At 39.7% G+C, this 26723-nt stretch overlaps 1 protein-coding gene across 7 annotated transcripts in view; it reads right to left on the bottom strand.

Moving 5' to 3' along the window:
* The window catches only part of LOC133658367 (muscleblind-like protein 1), a 201017-nt gene that overhangs the window by 51238 nt on the left and 123056 nt on the right, over positions 1 to 26723 (bottom strand). For all 7 annotated transcript variants that reach the window (XM_062060296.1, XM_062060295.1, XM_062060301.1 and 4 more), the window contains one exon: positions 13157 to 13327. In XM_062060296.1, coding sequence (XP_061916280.1) covers positions 13157 to 13327 — 171 coding nt within the window. The remainder of the gene's footprint in view (positions 1 to 13156; positions 13328 to 26723) is intronic.

Below are 26723 nucleotides of genomic sequence, written 5' to 3'. Positions count from 1 at the left end.
GCACTTGAAAAAAGTGGATTTACGCCCCTCAAGGTGCTGTGATATCAGTTTAAGACTTCAGTCGTAGCTCAAGGTTTGGACGGAGCAGACGTGATGTCATTGGAATGCAGTGATGATCAGTGAAATGATGTCATCTGTAAATTGTTGAAAAACTCCGCTCATAGCCATGACTGGAATATTATCTTACAACCACGTTTTGCTTGAAATTGGCTTTCATGCTGTTACGTGAGATGCATTACATTCACACACCGTGCCTTTTCACAGCAATTGATGCAGCAGCATTGATGTATGACACATTTAATACAACCAGCAGATTTACAGCACTCACTTTTGGATCAAATATGTTTATCTGCAGCATATACCATATTTGACATTTTGCATGCAAACACTAACTAACGTTTTTTTTTTCTTTTAAATTATGCAACATCGGACTGCACTTTACAACACTTATGTAACGACTTATTTTCCTATTATGAGTCTATTTAGTGTATCTAAGTCAGGGGTCGGCAACCCAAAATGTTGAAAGAGCCAAATTGGACCAAAAATACAACAAAAAAAAATCTGTCTGGAGCCGCAATAAATTAAAAGCCTTATATTAGTCTTATAATGAAGGCAACACATGATGTTGAAATGTAATATTTATTCTACACATTTTTACAACATTGGAAAACATTGGTAAAACTGAGGCTTCTCAGAGGGTGAGATAAGTTAAAGTACCAATGATTTTCACACACACACTAGGTGTGGTGAAATTTGTCCTCTGCATTTGACCCATCACCCTTGATCACCCCCTGGGAGGTGAGGAGAGCAGTGAGCAGCAGCAGTGCCGCGCCCGGGAATCATTTTTGGTGATTTAACCCCCAATTCCAACCCTTGATGCTGAGTGCCAAGCAGGGAGGTAATGGCTCCCATTTTTATAGTCTTTGGTGTGACTCGGCCGGGGTTTGAACTCACAACCTACCCATCTCAGGGCGGACACTCTAACCGCTAGGCCACTGAGTAGTAACTCCTGGAAATTACTGTTTTAGAATAATAGACAAGTCAATAACATCAACAAAGTTCACCTTTGTGCATTCACACACAGCATAAAAAAGTTTGGTGGACAAAATGAGACAAAGAAGGTGTGGCATAAAACACGTCTTTCTGTGGCAGCGTCGGAGAAAGTTGTACATGTAAACAAACTACGGTGCGTTCTATGTCGGCCAAAATTAGTAGGACAAAACGACGCTCGCCAAATACTCTCATCAGTGAAGCATGTTTAATATAAAGAGTGGGATTTATAATAATTAGAATTAAAATGACTGCCCCTCCTACAGAAACCATATTAAAACAAAAAAATATATATTTTTCAATTTTTACACATTTTTGAAAATGCTCCAGGGAGCCACTAGGGCAGTGCCAAAGAGCTGCGGGTTGCCGACCCCCTGGTCTAAGTGAATAGTGTTTAAATGAATACATGAGGCGCTAGTGACTAAATAGAGAAGTTAACGCAGGTGTCAGTGAATTAGTGACTGCGTTCGTGAATGAACCAGTGAGAGAGTGATTCCGTCAACAAGTTTTCGTGAATGAAAAAAGCCACTGAGTGGCTGGGTGAGCAAGTGACAACATGTGTGAACCCCTGAGTGATGAATCAGTAAGTTAGTAACAGTGTAAATGAATATCTGATTAAACCAACACATTAATAAACAACTACCGGTAGTTGCAATTGAGTGTGTCAGGCACTGAGCAAATCCTGAGCGTGTCAGAATAAGAGGGTGAATGTATGAGGGTGAAAATGTTAACTAAGAAAGCTTTGTGACAAATTAGTGAACAAGTAAGTTTGATAATTGAGTAGAGTATGGGCGAATAGATGAATGATTGAGTCATTAAGAAAATGAGAGAGTCATGGAGTAAGTGAGTGAGTTATGGAATTGAGTGAGGGAGGGATCAAGCAAACGAGTGATTCAGAATGAATGAATTCATGCGGGAAAGAGTGAGTAACTAAATGAACCAGTGAATGAGCCAATAAGTAAATTAGTGAATAGATAAGGGATTGAGTAAGACAACTAGTGAGACAGAAACAGGTGAGATAGATAATGAGTAAGTAACAGTGCAAGCGAGTACCTGAGTTGGCAAGTAAGTGAGTGAGTAAGTTAGTCAGGTAGCAAGAAAATGAGGATGAATGAGTCAATGACTGATAAGAGTCAGCGAGTGAATTCAAACTCACTGACTGCCTGCGTAATAGAGTGAACAAATGAATGAGCAGGTGGGTAAATGAGAAAAAAAGTCAGTAAAAATCAGTGGTGTGCCGTCAGGGCCAGCAAGGCCTAACATAACCAGAAATCATCATTATAATTAAAGATACAAATATTTTTTTATTTACTTTCCCTAAATCTCTAAAAGTATTCATATTCTCTTCACGTCATATTATGCTCCTTCCAGTGCTGTTGTTTTTAGTTTTAGTTTTTATCCAATCAGAATTCAGCTAGCTTATGTTGCCATGCTGTACCAAATCTGCCTTCAGAATCAACAATGTCTGTGCACTGCAAGTGAACGGCCACATACAGTTGATAGATAATTGCCATAGCCAATCAGATCAGGAGTTGTTGTCAGTAAGGCCTTCTAGCTGGCCTAAGGCAGATATATATTGTGATGTTATGAGCTAGGTAACATAAGACCTCCATTTCCCAGCATGCCACAGTAGTGAAGAACATGCGCAGTATGTTTTTGATGAGCACGCTGTGGAGTAAACTTGAAGAAGTCAGCCAACACGCCTCGTCTGCATCTTTTACGATTAGACAAGACAACACAAATCTTTGCAAGGCCATTTTCAAGAAGGATATTTAAAGAGAAACTACGTCTTTTGAGACCATGTCGGCCAAACCCGGAAGCTCGAATGGGTGCTACAGATTGTCAATTCAAATATTTGATTTCTTTATTTTTACACATTTAATATGTTTTTTGCGATTTCAATGTTGACAGTACCACATAAGATATGTTTTAATTGCTGATGCGGGCTTATTGATTTTTAAATGCGCCAGAAAATAACCCATTTTGTACACTGTTGATGTGCTTCAATGCACAGTAGTGTGTAAATGTGTTTCTGTATAGTATTTCTCCAGCAATGGTCATGTGGTGATATAAATGATGGTATTTTGAGAGGTAATCATTGAAGTCGGACATCATTGAAGGCCCAGGTGCAGGGTTCGTATGGGTGCTTAAAAACCTTGAAAATGCTTGGATTTTAATGTTGTGTTTTCAAGGTTTAAAAAATGTTTGAATTTTGGGTGAAGTGCTTGTAAATGCTTGGAAATGTTCATCATTTTTCTCAGCAGTCTGACTCAATAGGCTAATTATAAAATGGAAACAAATTAAACAAGTTTCCTTAAAAATTAAAGCTACACACTTGATCTCTTGGCTTTGCACGAGCCCTTACATTAGGTGGTTTTCATGCCAGAGCCTTATATACGGCTCGGTGTCGCCCCCAAGAGGACAGTGGTGCATCAGTCCATCATGCCGGGAGGTTGTCGTTTTAATGAACATTGGATGGAAAATGACAAATACAAACTTTGGATAAAACGGGGACCAAATCCAGGTGTAGCCTGCTGCAAAGTATGCAACAAGGAAATCCAACATGATTGGATGTATTTTTTGCTCCATTATTTTGGTTGTCTACTTAACTTGTCTGACTACCTCAGTTAAAGCAAGTAAGTTACATTTTGTCGTTTTGGTTAATTGCATTAAAATGCTTACATTATTGGACTTGTTTGTACTGTGAAGGTCACGTAATGTATCATTTGTAACCTTTTTCACAACTTAGAGCTATTAGTTATTTTTGTAGTTTTTACACAACATGGTTGCTCTAGTGGGTGAATGTGAGTGTGAATGTTGTCTGTCTATCTGTGTTGGCCCTGCGATGAGGTGGCGACTTGTCCAGGGTGTACCCCGCCTTCCGCCCGATTGTAGCTGAGATAGGCTCCAGCGCCCCCCCCCCCCCCCCCGCGACCCCGAAGGGAATAAGCGGTAGAAAATGGATGGATGGATGGTTGCTCTGTTATTTTCGTTGTCTACTTAAATTGTCTGGCTTCCGCAGTGAAAGCAAAAAAAGTTAACTTTTGTCTTTTTGTTCATTTGTTATCATAGCCACAGTTCTAAGGTTAGATATGCTTCATGAAAGGTGACTGAGGTGTTGTGAAACAAACACAATATTTTCCTTTAATTTATTATCCTGATATTAATGTGGAACCAGTGCCTCCATGAAAATGCCCCCCTCTACCTCAAAAAAACCGCTCACCCCCAAATCCTCCACACAATACCTCTGCTCCGGACAGACTAACCTCCTCCAAACTCAGAGGACAAAGCTACGAACAATGGGGGACCCGGCTTTCTGCTCAGCCGCTCCCAGTCTGTGGAACACTCTTCCTGACCACATGAGGGCACCACAGACTGTGGATGCTTTTAAAGAAGGCTTAAAAACCCTTCTTTTTAAAAAAAAAAGCTTTTTTTAGATATATGCGTGCTAGTTCTAGTTTTTATTTCTATTTTTTTTTTATCTTTTTATTTATTTTTTAATACACTGTAGCACTTTGAGGTTGTTTGCTCAATGTAAAGTGCTTTTTAGAAATAAAATCTATTATTATTATAACAGTTTCGTTAATAAATGAGTGAAATTGACATTTTGAGGGTGCGTGTATTTATATCACATTATTTAAAATTTGAAAAAAAACCACAAATGGAGACACGTTTGCAAACACCAATGACATTGAACAGTCACACTGCTTCATTTTCTATGCCCCATTCAGTTAATGATAACTGCTGCTTCAATGTTAGGTTTAGCTTTTAGCAAATGTTCCCTATTTTTCCTACAGACAGCATTTGGTGACCTCAAACAACAATGCTATGGATTGATTCACACTGGTTTTCGCCTTTTGAAGGGTACTGGAAAAACTGGAAAATTGATCTTGAAAGTCCTTAAAAAGTGCTTGAATTTGACCATGTAGGTGGTAAAACGCCGTGCCCGCCACTGGTAAAAATGTGTGTAAGCGAGTGAGTGGATAGGTAGCTGAGTGAACGAGTAAATGAGAGTGAGTGACTCAGTGAGTCCATGGGTAAGTAAATAAACACAGTGAGTGAACTAGTGAGTTAGTCTGCGAGTCAGTAAGAAAATAAACCACTAAGTGAATGAAATGAGGGGTCACTACAGAATCAGTATGTCAGTGGCTGAGAATGATACAAAAATGTGGCTTGAAAATAAAAGAATGGAAGGTGAAAAAGATCTACCATGAATTGAGGAACGTGGACCACGACTTAAACTAGTTGAAAAACGTATTCGAGTGTTACCATTTAGTGGTCAATTGTACGGAATATGTACTGTACTGTGCAATCTACTAATAAAAGTTTCAATCAATCAATCAATAACACCGCAAAAGAGGAGGCAAAGTCTGGAAAAAACATTGGGCCCCATTCAGCAATAAGTTTCAAATTTTTTCCTCTTATCTTTTTTTCCTAAGTGAATTCCTAAGAGGAGTCCATTGAAATTCATGACGTGTTCTTAAACGCCCAAATTGTTCCCACCTGCTGTTCTTAAGTTGCTGAATGCCAAATGGTTAGCTGGTGCGTGTCTATCATAATTTTCATACAAACACGCTCTTATTTCCCCAATATGCATATATAAACGCCCTTAATTCTGTACTTTGCATAGGTAAACACCCTTAAAGGCCTACTGAAATGATTTTTTTTAATTTAAACGGGAATAGCAGATCCATTCTATGTGTCATACTTGATCATTTCGCGATATTGCCATATTTTTGCTGAAAGGATTTAGTAGAGAAAATCGACGATAAAGTTCGCAACTTTTGCTCGCTGATAAAAAAAAGGCTTGCCTGTACCGGAAGTAGCGTGACGTCACAGGAGCTAGGATTCCTCACAATTCCCCATTGTTTACAATGGAGCGAGAGAGATTCGGACCGAGAAAGTGATGATTACCCCATTAATTTGAGCGAGGATGAAAGATTCGTAGATGAGGAACGTTACAGTGAATGACTTGAGAGGCAGTGATGGACGTATCTTTTTTCGCTCTGACCGTAACTTAGGTACAAGCTGGCTCATTGGATTCCACACTCTCCTTTTTCTATTGTGGATCACGGATTTGTATTTTAAACCACCTCGGATACTACATCCTCTTGAAAATGAGAGTCGAGAACGCGAAATGGACATTCAGTGCCTTTTATCTCCACGACAATACATCGGCGAAATGCTTTAGCTACGAGCTAACGTGATAGCATCTTGCTTTAACTGCATATAGAAACAAAATAAATAAACCCCTGACTGGAAGGATAGATAGAAAATCAACAACACTATTAAACCGTGGACATGTAAATACACAGTTAATGCTTTCCAGGCTGGCGAAGGTTAACAATGCTGTGCTAACGACGCCATTGAAGCTAACTTAGCAACCGGACTGCACAGAGCCCTCATTTGCTCATCAACACCCGTGCTCACCTGCGTTCCAGCGATCGGCAGAAGGACGAAGGACTTCACCCGATGCGTTTGGCGGCCCGGAGACGTAGGAAGTCAAGGTGAGGTCGGCGGCTAGCGCAGCTAGCGCAGCTAGCGCGGCTAGCGCTCCAACAAAGTCCTCCTGGTTGTGTTGCTACACTGATCCCACCTACAACTGTCTTCTTTGCAGCCTTCATTGTTCATTAAAAAAATTGCAAAAGATGTCCAGAATACTGTGGAATTATGAAATGAAAACAGAGCTTTTTGTATAGGATTCTACGGGGTACCATAACTTCCGTTACTCTGACTTCGTCACGCGCATACGTCATCATACCGCGACGTTTCAGCCGGATATTTCCCGGGAGATTTAAAATGTCACTTTATAAGTTAACCCGTATTGGCATGTGTTGCAATGTTAACATTTCATCATTGATATATAAACTATCAGACTGCGTGGTCGGTAGTAGTGGCTTTCAGTAGGCCTTTAATCCCCCATATAAGGGCACAATTCCAGCGGACAAGCCAAACATCGGACACACGGAGAAAACACAAGCAGATTACAGAAGATAAATTTGTATTATCCCACAGGGGGAAATACATAATGTCAAAATGTAAGTTTAAGAAAGGGGGGACTGCTGAGGTAGCCTGAAGCCGTCAAATAAATATTTGTCACTTTGGGCAAAACATGGTCGTGAAGTATGCGCTCCCTCCCGGGGCACCATCTGCGGCATTTTGCAGTAGCAGCAAGAGTGTGTGTGTGTGTGTGTGGGTGTGTGTGTGTGTGTGTATTTTGAAATGTCTATATATTGCTCATTTTGCTATATGTCTGTCTGTCTTGTCTATATCTATCTATCTATCTATGAACATTAGACAATAGAAGTAAGGGAACTTGTCACACTTAAGAACAAATAGGCCACCCTAAGAGTGCTCTGGAGCACTGGTAGATTTTGTTCTTACCTACGAACAAATCCCAGCTAAGAAAACATTGGTGAATACAAAAATCTCCTTACAAACTTGGTAAGTGGGCCTAAGAACAAATTTAGTTCTTAAGAACGGTTGCTTGTACAAACATACATATACACATACATGTAGAAATACATTCACTGTACAAACATACATACATACTGTATATACATACTGTACATATACATTCACTGTACAAACATACATATACACATACTGTACATATACATTCACTGTACAAACATACATATATACATACTGTCCATAATATACATTCACTGTACAAACATACATATACACATACTGTACATATAAAAGTACATATACATACATACACTCATGCACATAATCACATTTCGTCAAACATAAATTAACGTTGTTGCCCTAGAGTAAACTGGATAACACATGGCACACTGACAGAGCTTAACCTATGGTTACTATAACAATCTACAAGGTTAACATAGGTTGCTTCTCTTTCTTCCCCTCCATTGTTCTGCATTCTTTTGTATCTCTAGTTATTATTACGTATATGTATTGTTGCATTTGAACAACTGTATTGTTGATAAAAGAGGTAAATTATTGGTATTATTCATTATCAATAGTGATATTTATATTGTCACTATGACAATCTACAAGGTTAATATAGCTGGCTTCTCCTTCTTCCCCTCCATTTTTCTGCTTTCTTTTGTATGTCTAGTTATCATTACGTATATGTATTGTTGCATTTGAACAACTGTATTGTTGATAAAAGAGGTACATTATTGGTATTATTCATTATCAATAGTACTATTTATATTGTTGCTATAACAATCTACAAGGTTAATATAGCTGGCTTCTCTTTCTTCCCCTCCATTTTCTGCATTCTTGTGTATCTCTAGTTATCATTACGTATATGTATTGTTGCCTTTGAACAACTGTATTGTTGATAATAGAGGTAAATTATTGGTATTATTCATTATCAATAGTACTATTTATATTGTTACTATAACAATCTACAAGGTTAATATAGCTGGCTTCTCTTTCTTCCCCTCCATTTTTCTGCATTATTGTGTATCTCTAGTTATCAATATGTATATGTATTGTTGCATTTGAACAACTGTATTGTTGATAATAGAGGTACATTATTGTTAATATTCATTATCAATAGTGATATTTCTATTGGTATTTGTATTTCTGTAGTGTAATAATGCTCATTGTCATTTCTTTATTATTATTTATTTCGCTAACTGCTTCTTTGCTATCACTTTTTGTTACGTCTGCGGGGACGCATAGTTGCGCTGGTAGTGTTCCTTCCAAGGCAGAAGACAAGCAGGAGTAGCGTGCAAGTAAGATTAAAGTTTTCAATAAATTAAACGCAGGGCAAAAATACAAAACTGAGGATGCTAGCAAGCGTGGAGCTAAACAAAACCAAAATGTCACCAAGGGTGAAAAAAACGAGGAAAGCTAGTAGGTACAAAAATCACTAGAGCGAGGAGAAAAACCAGGAGAACGTAACTGTTGCCAATTGCAAACATTGACCCAGCAACTACTGCTGGGTGACAGGAAATTATAAAGGGGAGTGATTAACTAAAACACCTGGTGGGAACACTAATTGCAAAACTAAGACAGGTGAGGAGAATCAGTGCCCATGGAAACCAACAGAAAACAAGGAAAGAGGGTGCACCCAGGAAACAGACTAAGACAGAAAAACGACCAAACATAAATCATGTCATGACCCGGGTAACGGATCATGACAACTTTTACCACCATATTTGTACATATCCTATTTGCTGATGTTGCTCTATTGTTGTTGTTGTTCAGTTTAGTTTAGTTTATTAAGGATCCCCATTAGTCTACACCAACAGTGGAGACTATTCTTCCTGGGGTCCAGACAAAAAACATCACACAATCACAAAACAAAAGATTAAAATGCAGCACAACATGATCAAACAATAAAATGTTGTAATACAAAAATAGCAACAAAAAAGAACCAAAAAAAGAAACAACAATTTTGAGCCTACATAATAATGTTCATACCAAAGATAAAAAGAGCAATATAAAAATAGTTATATATATTTTTTTCAAAAATAAAACAAAGAACCAATGGCCCAAAATATACACATTGGTGTACCAAAGACAAACAATAAGTGACGAAAAAGTACCATCCATCCATTTTCTACTGCTTGTCCCATAATCAATAAGATAGTCAATAGTCAATAAAAACAGTCATGACATTAGGTACAATCTAGAATAATCTCTTTCCGCAATACTTCTCCTCTTAGTCTATTCTTAAAACCCACTATGCTGGTGATTGATACCAGATATTGTGGAAGTTGTTATTGTTGTGTTTGCTGTTGTTGTTTTTGTCTCTCTGTCTAATCCCCCCCCCAATTTCACCCTCTGTCTTCCTTTTTTTCCTCTTTCTATTCCCTCCTGCTCCGGCCCGGCTGCACCAAATGATAACATAAATACATTTAATAAAGTCAAATACAAATAAGGCAACAAGAGAAGTATCCCACACTTCTCTTTTGTAAAGTAAATATGGGCATCTACCCTCTACATCAGACCTGGGCATTCTGCGGCCCGCGGGCCGCATCCGGCCCTTTGTGCGTCCCTGTCCGGCCCGCGTGAGGCCAATTATAAATTACAAAATAAGTTTTAAAAAGTATCTATGTCGAGTGTGCAATACAACGGTGCTGCTTTTGTTTTGAAAATCGTTATTTGTATTACTTCCGTGTGGACGTATGCGTGTGCGTGATTGTGAGTGAATGTGAACAGCTGCAATCATTAATTACAAAATAAAGTTGAAAAAACATCTATGTCGTGCGCGCAATACAACTGTGCTGCTTTTATTTTGAAAAGTATTATTCATGGGCGTGTGTCCGTGTGTAACCTGCGAGTGAAGGTGCACATGCAGCGACAAGTGATGCACGGTTTACACCCGAGACGCTAAAAAGAGAAAAGTTGATGAAGAATGGCGTGTTTCCAACAAGACATTGACTGAAAAGCAACGTTCCCTATAAGGTGCGTGCCTGCGCAATTGCGCACTGCTCAAGCGTCTGCTGCGCGCAGCAAATATATGCTGCGCACCAAATCAAATCCCATCTGAATTCTAAACAAAATAAACATATTTATTCTATGTAATTTTGCAATGCAACTCTGAGTGACAGTGACAACAAGCGGCCCTAACGGTGTTCGTCAACACCGTTCAATTGAACACCGTTCAATTATTGTAACGTCTATCGAGATGCTTCGAGGACAGGAATTATATCGATCACTTTATTGAGCAAAACTGTTTATATTCGGACATAACCACACCAAAAACATGAGTAAAACACTTCTATCTCGAAAAACTAGTAATTTTCTGCCGTACAAACCAGGCCAAAACCAACTTGTCATCTGTCACCAACACGCATAGCACTAAACCACTGGTGCGTTTATGGCCACACAAAAAGTCGGACAACTCAAACACCACACAAAGTTACACTATGACTCCTCAGTCATACGTGTGCTTATTTTACTGTCATTTATTATTAATGTTAATTTATTTATATTAGTCATGGAATGCTGTTACACACACTATGTTGAAGTATTACTATTATTATTAATTATTATTATTATTATTATTTATCTTACGGTATGTATAAAAAAAAAATATTGAGCAAAATTTTATTGAAATATTGTCAATGTGGCCCTCCAGCAGTGCTCGGGTTGCTCATGCGGCCCCCGGTAAAAATTAATTGCCCACCCCTGCTCTACATCAAAAATATGATTTGCCTGAGAAGCTGGACAAGACCAAAAAAAAAAAAGAACGGTTGCTGAATGGGGCCCATTGTTGGTTTTACCTTTTGCCCCCTTTTGTAAACAACACAGGTAAGCGTTTGCTTGACTTTGTAGTGCCGCCGTCTCCCCTCACCCTTGTCATTCAATGGCTTTATCTCTCTCTGCCTCTCTCCTTCTTTCTCCTCTTCCGCCGTGTCCTTCTCCGTCTAGCCACCGTCTGTCTCTCCCCATGACACAAACAGAAAGGAGAGGCTTTGCAGTCCCACTGAGATCTATGGCCTCTTTAAACCATTTCATGCTTTTCTCTGTTCCTCTCCAAGGGGCTCTCCACACCAAGTGGGTGATAAGCCATGTGCTAAGTGTGTGTGTGTGTGTGTGTGTGTGCGTGTGTGTGTGTGTGTGTGTGTGTGCGCGCAACCTGTTTTAAATAGTGTTAGACAAATTTACTCTGCGCTCAGACAGTCTGACAGTTCTCATGGTCTCATGGACCCTTTATCACCCGCAATGTCATCACAAAAGCCAGTCCAGATATGATTTACCGCATGCATGTGCATGCCGGGATCGATTGTGGGTGTTTCCAGGTGGGGTATGATTAAAAGGGCTGTCTGGAGCCAAAATATTAAACGGCAAAGGGAAAGAGCTTCTAACTTTTAATGAGAACATTCAGTCCCAAAAGAGTTGGGGAAACCTGCCCATTACCAGGAAATGAAAGTGGAAGAAAGTACAGTAATGTGCATGTACATTATTAGATTTTTCCCGATACCAATATTTTGGTACCGGTACCAAAATTATTTCGATACTTTTCTGTACTTTTTTTAAATCAAGGGGACCACAAAAATGTCATTATTGGCTTTAGGGTATATGAAACATATGTTTATTATTGCAGTTTAGTCCTTATATAAAATAGTGTATATACTAGACAACTTGTCTTTTAGTAGTAAGTAAACAAACAAAGACTCCTAATTAGTCTGCTGACATATGCAGTAACATATTGTGTCATTTATCTACCTATTATTTTGTCTACATTATGAGGGACAAACTGTAAAAATTGATTATTCATCTACTTGTTCATTTACTGTTAATATATGCTTACTTTCTCTTTTAACATGTTCTATCTACACTTCTGTTAAAATGTAATAATCACTTATTCTTCTCTTCTTTGATACTTTACATTAGTTTTGGATGATACCACACATTTGGGTATCGATCCGATACCAAGTAGTTACAGGATCATACATTGGTCGTATTCAAAGTCCTCATGTGTCCAGGGACACATTTACTGACTTTCTAAACATAATATACCTTTAAAAAAAAAAAAAAGAAGATGTTGTGATGCCAAAAAATATTGACGTAATCATAGTAGCATCGACGAGATACGCTATTGTACTTGGTATCATTATAGTGGATGTTAGGTGTAGATCCACCCATGGCAATTGTTTACATTGTGACGCCAGTGAGCTACGGTGTGTAGTGAAGCATGTTTAGCTATTCCTCGTCCTGCAGTGATAATAATACTTGTAAGAAACGTACTTTATTCGTCGCCTTAGAGGTGAGGATTAGTGATTTAGAAGTAGCTAAAACACTGCAGATTGCGGATGAATGTTAGCTGCTAGCTAGCTAGCCATTTTTTAAAGCACCTCTTCCTGAGGGTGTTTCAGTGTTATAACTTCACCTTTATCTTTACTTTTTACACCAAAATGCGTCCGTTCTCCCTTTTCTGTCTACACACTGTGTCTGCTTGTAAGTACTCTGTGTGTGTGCGCTGCCAAACATGCTCCTCTGTGCGTAAAACCAGCAATGTCATGACGTGACGATAACAGGGGTGGGTTTGAGGTGTGGGACTTTTCAGAGTCTGTATAATACCGAATATGATTCATTAGTATCGCGGTACTATACTAGTACCGGTATACCGTACAACCCTACACAGTATGTGCATGGACATGTGTCATCTTACCACAGGCTGCAGCTGGGTGCCAGGCATCATGGCGTTTGCGATCTGCATCTGTTGGGCCAGCATGGCCATGTTCTTCTGCTGGATGAGGTTGTTCCTTCCATTGATCTCCAGCTGGGTCTTCAGGTGTGGAGGGGGGTGCAGATACTTGCAGTTATCCCGAGAACACCGACCCTGTTGGCATAAAGATGGGAAGATGATTCCGATAATGGGAATAAGTAACGAACTTTGACCTAAAATACAGAAGTGGTCTTAGGGTTGACTTTATTGTGCCCTCAGCTCCGCTCTTGACCACAACACATACTATTTACAGAAGGGGTGTCAAACTCAATCGCACATGGGGCAACATTTCAAAGCAGACTTTAGATCGCAGGCCGAGCAGAATTACCCTATTTTCCGAACCATAGGGCGCACCGGATTATAAGGTGCACTACCGATGAATGGTTTATTTTCAATATTTTTTATATATAAGGCACACCGGATTATATGGCGCATTAAAGGAGTCTTTTTTTTAAATTTTATTTTCGAAATGAAAACACTTCCTTGTGGTCTCTACATAACATGTAAAAAATGCATTATTGACTTTATTTCAACAAAAAATGTTAAGATACATTAATCATATGTTTATTATTGCAATCAAATAACTATTTTGTCCTTAAATAAAATAGTGAACATACTAGACAACTTGTCTTTTAATAGTAAGTAAACAAAAAAAGACTCCTAATTAGTCTGCTGACATATGCAGTAACATATTGTATCATTTATCTACCTATTATTTTGTAAAAATTGTAAAGGCTGTAAACTGTAAAAATTGATTATTAATCTACTTGTTCATTTACTGTTAATATATGCTTACTTTCTGTTTTAACATGTTCTATCTACACTTCCGTTAAAATGTAATAATCACTTATTCTTCTCTTCTTTGATACTTGACATTAGTTTTGGATGATACCACGCATTTAGGTATTGATCCGATACCAAGTAGGATCATACATTGGTTATAATTTAAGTTCTCATGTGTCCAGGGACATATTTCCTGAGTTTATAAACATAATAGGAATTTTAAGAAAAAAAGAAAAAAACATTTTGTGACGATAAAAAAATATTGATGCAATCATAGTAGTATTGATGAGATACGCTCTTGTACTTGGTATCATTACAGTGGATGTCAGGTGTAGATCCACCCATGGCATTTGTTTACTGACGTCAGTGAGCTATTGAATCCTCCTACGGTGTGTAGTGAAGCATGTTTAGCTATTCCTCATCCTGCAGTGATAACGATACTTGTAAGAAACTTACTTTATTTGTCGCCATGGAGGCGAGGATTAGTGATTTAGAAGTAGCTAAAATACTGCTAGCTAGCTAGGCATGTCTTAAAGCACCTCTTCCCGAGGGTGTTTCAGTGTTATAACTTAACCTTCATCTTTACTTTTTACGCCAAAATGCGTCCATTCTCCCTTTTCTGTCTACACATTGTGTCTGCTTGTAAGTACTCTGTGTGTGCGCGCTGCTGAACATGCTCCTCTGCTCGTAAAACCAGCAATGTCACCACGTGACGACGACGCGTCGCAATGCCGGTAAAAAAATATGGCGAACCGGTACTTTTCAAACAGAGTATAGTACTGTTTTTGATTAATTAGTACCGCGATACTGTACTAGCACCGGTATACCGTACAACCCTAGTTGGTTGATAGATTTAGATTTAGTATTTCTACACATATTTCCTCCATGTAAATCCATACAGCCATGCCCGTACAAAAGTTTAAAAAATAATTTCCTCAGAAGAAATCCAAGGTTGACCAGCGTCCCAAAAGTGGTTGAGAGTTTCTAGTATGCATCTGATCATTGGAACTCATTGACATTCAGCCTGTGTTTCTTGCAACATTTATTTGCAACTATTTTCTCTGGGGGCAGAAGTGAGCAATTAAAGTTCAAACAAGAGGAAATGCTCAAATTTAGCCGCAGCAGCCCTCCTCCTAAAAAACAATCCAGTGTCCACTATCACGATCAGCATCAAACAGCTGAGAGGCGGCATGAGTGGATGGTGGATGTCTGCTGAATCATTATTGATCCTCCTGCAATTGAGACAAGTGTCAATATTTGACATAATTTCACGGCGTGGCAAAGTTGGCAGAGTGGCTGTGCCAGCAATCGGAGTGTTGCTGGTTACTGGGGTTCAATTCCCACCTTCTACCTTCCTAGTCACGTCCGTTGTGTCCTTGGGCAAGACACTTCACCCTTTGCCTCTGATGGCTGCTGGTTAGCGCCTTGCATGGCAGCTCCCTCCATCAGTGTGTGAATGTGTGTGTGAATGGGTGAATGTGGAAATACTGTCAAAGCGCTTTGAGTACCTTGAAGGTAGAAAAACGCTATACAAGTATAACCCATTTATCATTTATTTATCATTTAAAATACAATGATGCAGGATGTAGTCATGATTGTAATCCCCATCATGCTCTTCCAGACTTGTAAGGACGGAACAATTTGCAGCCGCTCATTATATCCGCCCGGTAGTCGGCAGCCCTATGATGAGAGTGATGGGTGTGCTGGTGTGGGAATGCAATTAAATCTCTTATGATGCCCGCTGAAGAGATGCAATAATCTATATATTGCTAAAAGTATTTGGCCACCCATCCAAATGATGAGAACCAGGTGTCCTAATCACAGGTGTATAAAATCAAGCACTTAGGCATGGAGACTGTTTCTACAAACATTTGTAAAAGAATGGGCCGCTCTCAGTGATTTCCAGCGGGGAACTGTCATAGGATGCCACCTGTGCAACAAATCCAGTCGTGAAATTTCCTCTCTCCTAAATATTCCAAAGTCAACTGTCGGCTTTATTATAAGAAAATGGAAGAATTTGGGAACAACAGCAACTCAGCCACCAAGTGATAGGCCACGTAAACTGACAGAGGGGTCAGCATAGTGCAAAGACTTTCTGCACAGTCAGTTGCTACAGAGCTCCAAACTTCATGTGACCTTCCAATTAGCCCACATACAGCATGCAGAGAGCTTCATGGAATGGGTTTCCATGGCCAAGCAGCTGCATCTAAGCCATACATCACAAAGTCCAATGCAAAGCGTGGGATGAAGTGGTGTAAAGCACATCGCCACTGCACTCTAGAGCAGTGGAGACGCCTTCTCTGGACTGATGAATCACGCTTTTCCATCTGGCAATCTGATGGACCAGTCTGGGTTTGGAGGTTGCCAGGAGAACGCTACATTTCGGACTGCATTGTGCCGAGTGTGAAATTTGCTGGAGGAGGAATTATGGTGTGGGGTTGTTTTTTTAGGAGTTGGGCTTGACCCCTTAGTTCCAGTAAAAGGAACTGTGAATGCTCCAGGATACCAAAACATTTTGGACAATTCCATGCTCCCAACCTTGTGGGGACAGTTTGGAGCGGGCCCCTTCCTCTTCTAACATGACTGTGCACCAGTGCACAAAGCAAGGTCCATAAAGACATGGATGACAGAGTCCGGTGTGGATGAACTTGACTGGCCTGCACAGAGTCCTGACCTGAACCCGATATAACACCTTTGGGATGAATTAGAACGGAGACTGAGAGCCAGGCCTTCTCCACCAACATCAGCGTGTGACCTCACCAGTGCGCTTTTGGAAGAATGGTGGACAATTGCTATAAACACTCTCCGCAACCTTGTGGACAGCCTTCCCAGAAGAGTTGAAGCTGTAATAGCTGCAAAAGGTCATATTGAACCCTCTGGGTTAGGAATGGGATGGCACTTCAAGTTCATATGTGAGTCAAGGCAGGTGGCCAAATACTTTTGGCAATATAGTATATGTTGGATTTTCTTTAGCGCTTCTTTCCCTTTCCGGTCACGTGTGAGACCCCGATGCTGACATGCATGTCGATGAACACGGAGGAGTATGGTCGGCGTTGTTACCTGTGGACATGGTCATGCATGCAGTGCCTCATTACTCTAGTCTGAATGAAACCAGAGCGCCACCTCCCATGGGGAATTAAAGGTTGCCTGTCATGCCACGGCGTATCTGCATCAGATTACAGCTATGTGTGGCACCTGCAAAAAAACACTCCTTTTATTCCCCACCGCAGAGTCTAATCTGCCTAGCAACAGCGCGAGAAGACACTTTGCTGTGGAGGAAATGTCAAGAGTTCTCCCAGCATTTCATTGGCTGGGAATGGCGGTGTTACGAGCCAGAGGCGCACATTACCCATGTTGCTTGTGTGAGTGTGTGTGTCTGTGTGTGTTGTATTTCTACCCTATTTGAGACATCAACAAGGAAAAGTATCTTCCATATGAAGACCAATAAACAAGTTAGGACATAAATCATGGTCCCAATACGGAAAACCATTGCATCTAATAGAGAGCCAAATACTAGAGTCTGTGAACATTGCTCCAAAGTCAGGATTTTGTGTTGATTTAATGTGCATACAAAAGTAAACATTGACAGGTGCAAAGGCAGCAATATATGATAAAACAAGACGGCAGCTAAAGAAGGACTTCCCTAGTCATCCCCCGAAAAAACCCGCCAGGTGATCAGCTGATTTTACGACTTCCGGTCCTGACGTAAGACAACCCGCGTCCCATATGTGACCATGGGATAAACAAATAGACTACGGTATTAAGACGATATTGGCCATTAACAGTTAGCTTCTACAGCTGGGTTGCCCAAAGTGCGGCACAGGGGCCATCTGTGGTCCGTGCTCATTTGTCATCGGCCTTAAGCACATTACTAAAAACAAAAAATAGAGATCCCATTTGCAGCCCTGGTGGTGAAATCTATCAAAATGAGGGTGGTCCCAAAAAGGAGGGATTTTACAACTTGACTGTGTGTCGGTTTTATAAAATGCTCCCCCTCTGGTCAACAAATGAAATAACAAGTGTGTTTACAAATTTGAAGTGCTCCCCCTCTGGCCAACATATGTAATAACAAGTGTGTGTAAGAAATTGAAATGCGCCCCCTTTGGTCAAAATTAATTACAAAAATAAAATAAATATGTATAGCTCGGTTGGTAGAGTGGCCATGCCAGCAACTTGAGGGTTCCAGGTTCGATCCCCGCTACCGCCATCCTAGTCACTGCCGTTGTGTCCTTGGGCAAGACACTTTACCCACCTGCTCCCAGTGCCACCCACTCTGGTTTAAATGCAACTTAGATATTGGGTTTCACTATGTAAAAGCGCTTTGAGTTATTAGAGAAAAGCGCTATATAACTATAATTTACTTCACTTCACTATGTATATAGAGACATACTGTAATAACTTGAAGTAAATAATGTATATGATTTACTTTTTCTCACAATGTGTCGACTTTTTTCTTATAAAATTGGGAACAATTTCTCATATGCTTTCTGTTTCTGTAATATTTCAATATTTTATCATAAAATTATTCCTTTTTTATGTAAAATGATTACTTTTTAATGCAAAATGGTGACATTTGTCGTACAAAATTCTGACTTTTATCACAATATTGCCAATTTTTTTGTCGTTCTTGTAAAATAGTGACATTTATTGAGTAAAATTATGACTTTTGTCACAATTTTGCCAAGTATGGATTCCAATTATTATTATTATTATTATGATATTGCTAAAATGTTAAAGTTTTCTTATAAAATTGTGACTTTTGTCGAGCAAAATTACGATTATTTTCATAAAATTGCCAAAATGTTTAGCTTTTCTTGTAAAATTACGACTGTTATTGAGTTAAATTCCAACTTTTATCACAATATTGCGCAAATGTTCAGTTTTTCTTGTAAAATTTTGACTTGAGTTGAGCAAAATGACGACTTTCATTATAATAGTCAAAATTCTAAGTTTTTCTTGTAAAATTGTGACCTTTTTCTTGTGAAATTCCAAATAATTTTTCCACAACATTTGCATAGTAGGTATACATTATGAATGTTGTAAATACAAATCTTTATATATCTAGAAAGGGTGGTCCTATAGAGGTAGGCATTTTTAGGAGGGCTCAAGAAGGTAAGAAGTACACAAATGTGTGTGTGTGTGTGCGCGCGCACAGGCTGCAGTTATTGATCAGCTCTAATTGGTTAATGTCTTTTGATTTTCAGGGCACAATTCCCTCTGGGTGGCTGGACGACAGCGTGTCAGACAACTGTGTTTGCTTGTGACGAGGTGGCAGCATGAAGTTTAGAGCTCAGGCAGGATGCTCTCTGCTTTGTGTGGCAAACATCCCGTGAACCTCTTGGATTATTATAATGGAGTGCAATGTATTGAAAGGAAGATGAACACTCTTTTTTTAAAGCAAAATACAAGACGAGATAAAGACAAGTTATTGTCATTGATTCTGCACAGAAAAAGACAAAGTGAGGACATGATTGGGCAGTGTGGTGAATTAAACCGTGTACTAGGGTTGTACGGTATACTGGTGTTAGTATAGTGCCGCGATACTAATGAATCATATTCGGTACTATACCGTCTCTGAAAAGTACCGGTCCGCCACCCCCCCGCGCCCGCGTCGTTGCCACGTGGTGTCATTGCTGATTTACGAGCAGACGAGCATGTTCAGCAGCGCGCACACACAGAGTACTTACAAGCAGACACAGTGTGTAGACAGAAAAGCGAGAACGGACGCATTTTGGCTGAAAAAGTAAAGATAAAGGTGGAGTTATAACACTGAAACACCCTCAGGAAGAGGTGCTTTAAGACATGGCTAGCTAGCTAGCGGCTAACGTCCATTCGCAGTCTGCAGTGTTTTAGCTACTTCTAAATCACTAATACTCGCCTCCTTGGCAACAAATAAAGTATGTTTCTTACAAGTATCATTATCACTGCAGGATGAGGAATAGCTAAAAATGCTTCACTACACACCGTAGCTCACCGGCATTACAATGTAAACAAACGCCATTGGTGGATGTACGCCTGACATCCACTGTAATGATACCAAGTGCAGGAGCGTTTCTACTCGATACTACTATGATTATGTCAATATTTTTTGGCATCACAACATCTTCTTTCGTTTTTTTTTAATGTATATTATCTCTATAAACTCAGGAAATATGTCCCTGGACACATGAGGACTTTGAATATGACCAATGTATGATCCTGTAACTACTTGGTATCGGATTGATAACCAAATTTGTGGTATCATGCAAAACTAATGTAAAGCATCCAAACAGAAGAATAAGTGATTATTACATTTTAACAGAAGTGTAGATAGAACATGTTAAAATAGAAAGTAAGCAGATATTAACAGTATATGAACAAGTAGATTATTAATTCATTTTCTACCACTTGTCCTTAATAATTTTTACAAAATAATAGAATGGAAAATGACACAATATGTTCCTGCATATGTCAGCAGACTAATTAGGAGTCTTTGTTTGTTTACTTACTACTAAAAGACAAGTTGTCTAGTATGTTGACTATTTTATTTAAAGACAAACTTGCAATAATAAACATATGTGTAATGTACCCTAAGAATTGTTTTTAAAATAAAGCCAATAATTAAATTTTTGTGGTCCTCTTTATTTAGAAAAGTATCGAAAAGTATCGAAAAAGTTTTGGTACCGGTATCGGGACAACACTACTGTGTACCATTTTCTTATATGATTGTGAGCTAGCATGTATTTGGTCACAGAATCCTTTAGAGGATTATTTTCTACAAAGGAAATGTGCCCTTAGATAGCTTCAAAAGTGCACATGTCCATCACAAGTTCTCCAGAGAGTGGTGCCTCCTGCCCCCAGGAAATTGCAATCTTATGGGAATGCAGGTTTGGATATTAGGAGGAAGTGTAAAGACATTGGCAACATCTGGTAGGAAGCCCTCACAAGTAGAAGTAGAGGATAGGAGTCGGAAGTAACCCGACTCAAATCGATCAGGGGAAATAGGCTGACTGGTCAAGCAACAAACCGGGTGTTGTCCAAAAGTGGCCGGCCCCAAGGCTAGAACAACAAAGAGTAACTGTCTTCGTGTAAAAGGTATTTAAGAACAGTGGTCCGAGAAGACAGCAGAAGAGTAATCAGGCCCATACTATTTCTCCTGAAATCTGCAGTTCCAGTCTGATGCTCGCTGAAACAAAAAGTTTTTAAAGTTAAAGTACCAATGATTGTCACACACACACTAGGTGTGGTGAAATGTGTCCTCTGCATTTGACCCATCCCCTTGTTCACCCCCTGGGAGGTGAGAGGAGCAGTGAGCAGCAGCGGTGCCGCGCCCGGGAATCACTTTTGGTGATTTAACCCCCAATTCCAACCCTTGATGCTGAGTGCCAAGTATGGAGGTAATGGCTCCCATTTTTATAGTCTTTGGTATGACTCGGCCGGGGTTTGAACTCACGACCTACCGATCTCAGGGCAGACACTCTAACCACTAGGCCACTGAGTAGGTTTTGTTCAACGAATCCTCGTTGGCGTCTTCTTTGCTCATCCCCCATCACACGACCATCAAATATACAACAGCAGCTTTTAGGACATGACAATACTTAAACATTCTATAATTAAAATGCACCTGCTGGGTGAACAAATTGTTTTTTTTTAATATTCAGCTATTTTTACCAGTCCAGGTTTCACAAAAAAAGCTTATAAATTACACTCATAAAGGAGCACAAAGTAACTTTTTAGCCTTCAAAAAATATTTTCATAACTTTCGGGATGATACATGGACTCACAATACAACTGGTTGAATGGCACCTCTGTCATGGCCTGAGAGGGTCTGTATCGCTTTCACTGGCACTAAGCAATTTTAGGGAGGGTGGCAAGAACCCTGCTACACAGAAAAACTACAAATGATGCAAACGCCTATATGCAATTACTGCTATCTGGAGCATCTGGACTCCCCAGGAACCTACGCTAGGATCCTGTTGGTGGACTTCAGCTCTGCCTTCAACACCATCCTCCCTGGACTGCTACGAGACAAGCTCTACCAGCTCAGCGTGCCCGACTCCCTCTGCAGTTGGATCAATGACTTCCTGACAGACCGAAGGCAGCACGTGCGGCTGGGGAAGATTGTCTCAGACAGTCGAACCACGAACACTGGTACTCCTCAGGGCTGTGTACTCTCCCCCTGGCTCTTCTCCCTGTATACAAACTGCTGCACCTCCAGTCACCAATCCGTAAAACTGCTCAAGTTTGCGGATGACACTACCCTCATCGGGTTCATCTCGGATGGCTATGAGACCGCCTACAGGAGAGAGGTGGACCGGCTGGCGTCCTGGTGCAGCCTCAACAACCTGGAGCTGAACGCCCAGAAAACAGTGGAAATGATCATGGACTTCAGGAAAGTCCTAACCCCACCATCCCCCCTCACCCTGATTGACTCTCCCAATTCCTAGTTTGTGAACCCGTTCTCAAACAATGGCAATAAAACTATTCTGATTCTGATTCTATCATGGCAGAAGTTAAATGTTAAATGTGTTTAATGATAATACAAGCATGTTTAAAATTCCTTTCTTTCATGAAGACAAGAATATAAGTTGGTATGATTGTGATGACTTGCATTGATTGGAATCAGACAGTTGTGATGATAACCTCCTCATTTTCAAATTATTTATGTCCAATACCACATGAAAGTGCTTGCTTTTTGTTTGTCCGGCTTCCTTCCTTTTTATACACTTTACAAGAAATACATTGGCAGAAAACTCCCTAGCTTGCAAGCTTGTGCGCGCCATCCTTCTGAGACTCTTATTTTGTTAGCGCAGGCAGGATGAAACAGGGCTTTTATTGTGAAGACAGGAACTGTGCAGTCGGTCTTTAGAGTTTTGACTCTTTTTGCGAGTGTCTGTTGAAATAAAAAGTGTTTTTCGCCTTTCTGACGGTCGTTTTTTCTTAATAATGATCTGGCAGCAGCCAGCGTCATCTCAGTAGCTCTTCGGGTGCCGTGAATGTCAATCAAGTGACCAAAGTGACGTCTTAGTGAAGATTGATGATCGCTAATTTTTAGGTCTATTTTTTTAATGCCTGGTTGGTGATGGACTGACACACCCTACACCATCCACCGCTAGCTCGCCATCCACGTAATGGCCACCCCTGCAGTAATATAACAAAAGTGAAGCGCTATGCATATTTCCGGACTGTATATGGTATATTTTACAGACTGAAGATGCAGAATACATCTTTAGTTCGTCTATTAGGGCTTTCATACATACATTTCAGCATTATTATATGATAGCTGTGAGATATTAAAGTCCAGTCTGCCCTACGCAAATGTTGCTCCATCAACAAATATCAAGCACTCCTTGTCCTCTCCACCTCAAAAGAGCCCAGTGAGGTTTTTGTTTTTTTCCGTACTCGCATCATTGTTGTTGTTTCTTCAGATCACCCTGTAGCACCGGTTGTGTTAATTTACAAATTGAAGACAAAGGTGACAACAATGCATTTTGTTTGTAAGCATATGTACAATGGACAATCGAGGAGGGCGCCTTGTAAAAACCCAGCCTCGGGCGCCACATAGAGTAGGTCTGGCACTGCCCTACACCGTCCCAAAGCACTGAGAGAGCCTCGGTAAGCAGAAAATGAGCTTCCCTCTCTTTGCAAGACAAGCCACTGCTTGTGAGATACTGTAGATCGATTAGACACTGTTGTATTGTACTTGGCACTACTACATGACCATATCAAATTGGTTTGGTTGAATCTGGTTTCATCAGAATCCCTCAATCCTCATTGATTATTACTTCAGTATCATCCACAAGACATTCTAGAAAGTCTAGTTCAAGGGTCAGCAACCTGCGGCTCTTTAGCGACGCCCTAGTGGCTCTCCGGAGCATTGAAAAAAAAGAATTGAATATTGAATGTTTTTTTGTTTGAGGACAAACATGACACAAACCTTCCCAATTGTTAGAACTACCACTGCTGAATATGTTTGTGTGTATGCTTCACTGATGAGACTATTTGGTCAACATCCTTTTGTCCTACTAATTACGGCAGTTCTTGAACTCACCATAGTGTGGACTGTGACGCAACACTTTGTTTTACATGTAAAATATTCCACTCCTTCTTTGTCTCATTTTGTCCACCAAAGGTTTTATGCTGTGTGTGAATGCACAAAGGTGAGCTTTGTTGATGACTTGTTGATGAAGATGTCAGACTTTCCCCAACTCTGACTACTTTTAAAACTAGACTGAAAACTTTTATGTTCACCTTAGCTTTCAGCTAAATCTTTTAATCTTTTAACTTTTAACGTCCGCACTGTTTTTATTTTTATTTTCTGCATTTAAATTTTGCTTTTATTTTCTTTCATTTCACTTTGTTGTCTGTGAAGCACTTTGAGTCTGCCTTGTGTATAAAAAGCGCTATACAAATAAAGTTGCCTTGCCTTGCCTTGTTGGAGTGTTAATCAGGATATTTAAAATCGTTTTTAATCATATTTATTTTTATATTGTTTTTATATTGGTTCTATGTTTTTAATATTGTTTTTAATATTATTTTAAATTTTGTTGTGCAGCACTTTGGAAACATTTTTGTTGTTTAAATGTGCTATATAAATAAAGTGGATTGGATTGGATTTAGGCTAGCTGTATGTACATATTGCATTATTGTGCCTCATTTGTATGTATATTTGAGCTAATTTAATTTATTTTAATTTTGACCTCTTTGTATATAATTTAGTTTTGCATGTCTCATGACACATTATCTGTATGTAATATTGGCTGCATTTCTGACAGTCGTTTGTGTGCCACGTTGTTCCAGACCACAGCAAACGTTACCTAGCTTGCCAAAGATTGTTATAAATCTATTAAAAGTTGACGACTGGGTCGCATTTTACGGCGGGGGGTCGTTCTCCCTAGAGGCAGCAGGAACTCTGGAGGCGACGTACAGGTGAGGCAATGATTTATTGTCCATGAAATCATGCAAAATACAAACGACCGAAAAAGCGTACCGATAGCGTGGGAACTATGGCGAAGCTTAGCACAGGGACAGGAATCAAAAGTCATAGAAAAATACTTAGCGTACGGGTTGCATGGAAGCAAGTAGAAAATGTCGTCACTGTTGCGCAATGCAAACAAGGAAGCCAGACTGATAGTGGAAAGAAACGGGAATAAATAGCTTTGCGATTAGTGCCCAGGAGCAAGTGAGCATCCCGAACATTAATCAAAGGCAGGTGAAACTAATCTGCAGTCATGGCAAATGAAACACAAACGCAGGGGTGCAGAACACAGAATTGAGGAAGTCAAAACTAACAGAACAAAACATGATACGGGCAAAAAGAAGACAGCCGTTTCAGCCTGCCACACATAGTCATTTTGATAGTAAGCTATAATAGCTACTTCTGCTACTACTTTTCATTTTTCGAGGCTCCAGACGGATTATTTTTTTGTATTTTTGGTCCAATACGGCTCTTTCAACGTTTTTGGGTTGGCGACCCCTGGTCTAGTGTGACTGTATAATAGACAAGTGGTCTTTGTTTTAATTGCATGGGATGCTCTGTTGGTTCGCAAGTTTTATGTTTGCGGAAACAACTTCTGTCGTTCTGTGTATTCTGTGTTATATGTGTTTTATGTTGCAAGATTGCACCAAGTAAAATTCCAAATTTGTGAACCCGTTCTCAAACAATGGCAATAAAAACTGTTCTGATACTGAGAACAAAACATGATCCGGGCAACGGATCACAACAAAAAGAAGATAGCCTGCCTTTTCCTTTAACTTGGACACACACATATATACCTTTGGCCATTAAAAGCCAGTCATTTCCAGGAGTTATCTCACTTTCTGAATAGCCTCTGATTTACTAATGGTTTCTAATGTGAAAATGTGTAGAATAAATATTACATTTCAACATTTCTGTCAACCAAGATTTGCTTCAGCCTGCCACACATAGTCATTTTGATAGTAGGCTATAATAGTTACTTGTGCTACTACTTTTCATTTTTCAGGGCTCCAGACGGATTAGTTTTTTGTATTTTTGGTCCAATATGGCTCTTTCAACGTTTTTGGTTGCCGACCCCCGGTCTAGTGTGACTGTATAATAGACAAGTGGTCTTTGTTTTAATTGCATGGGATGCCTTGTTGGTTTGCACGTTTTATATTTGCGGAAACAACTTCTGTTGTTCTGTGTATTCTGTGTTATATGTGTTTTATGTTGCAAGATTGCACCAAGTAAAATTCCTAATTTGTGAACCCGTTCTCAAACAATGGCAATACAAACTGTTCTGATTCTGAGAACAAAACATGATCCGGACAACGGATCATAACAAAAAGAAGACAGCCTGCCGTTTCCTTTAACTTGGACACATACATCTATACCTTTGCCCATTCTAAGACAGTCATTTCCAGGAGTTATCTCACCCTTCTCGAAGCCTCTGTTTTACTAATGTTTTCCAATGTTGTAAAAATGTGCAGAATAAATATTACACTACCGTTCAAAAGTTTGGGGTCACCCAAACAATTTTGTGGAATAGCTTTCATTTCTAAGGACAAGAATAGACTGTCGAGTTTCGGAGGAAAGTTCTCTTTTTCTGGCCATTTTGAGCGTTTAATTGACCCCACAAATGTGATGCTCCAGAAACTCAATCTGCTCAAAGGAAGGTCAGTTTTGTAGCTTCTGTAACGAGCTAAACTGTTTTCAGATGTGGGAACATGATTTGCACAAGCGTTTTCTAATCATCAATTAGCCTTCTGAGCCAATGAGCAAACACAT

This window comes from Entelurus aequoreus, linkage group LG10, assembly GCF_033978785.1.
Source record: "Entelurus aequoreus isolate RoL-2023_Sb linkage group LG10, RoL_Eaeq_v1.1, whole genome shotgun sequence".
Classification (NCBI taxonomy): Eukaryota; Metazoa; Chordata; class Actinopteri; order Syngnathiformes; family Syngnathidae; genus Entelurus; species Entelurus aequoreus.
The sequence above is the reverse complement of the archived record's forward strand: the minus strand, read 5'-3'. Positions and strand labels throughout refer to the sequence as shown.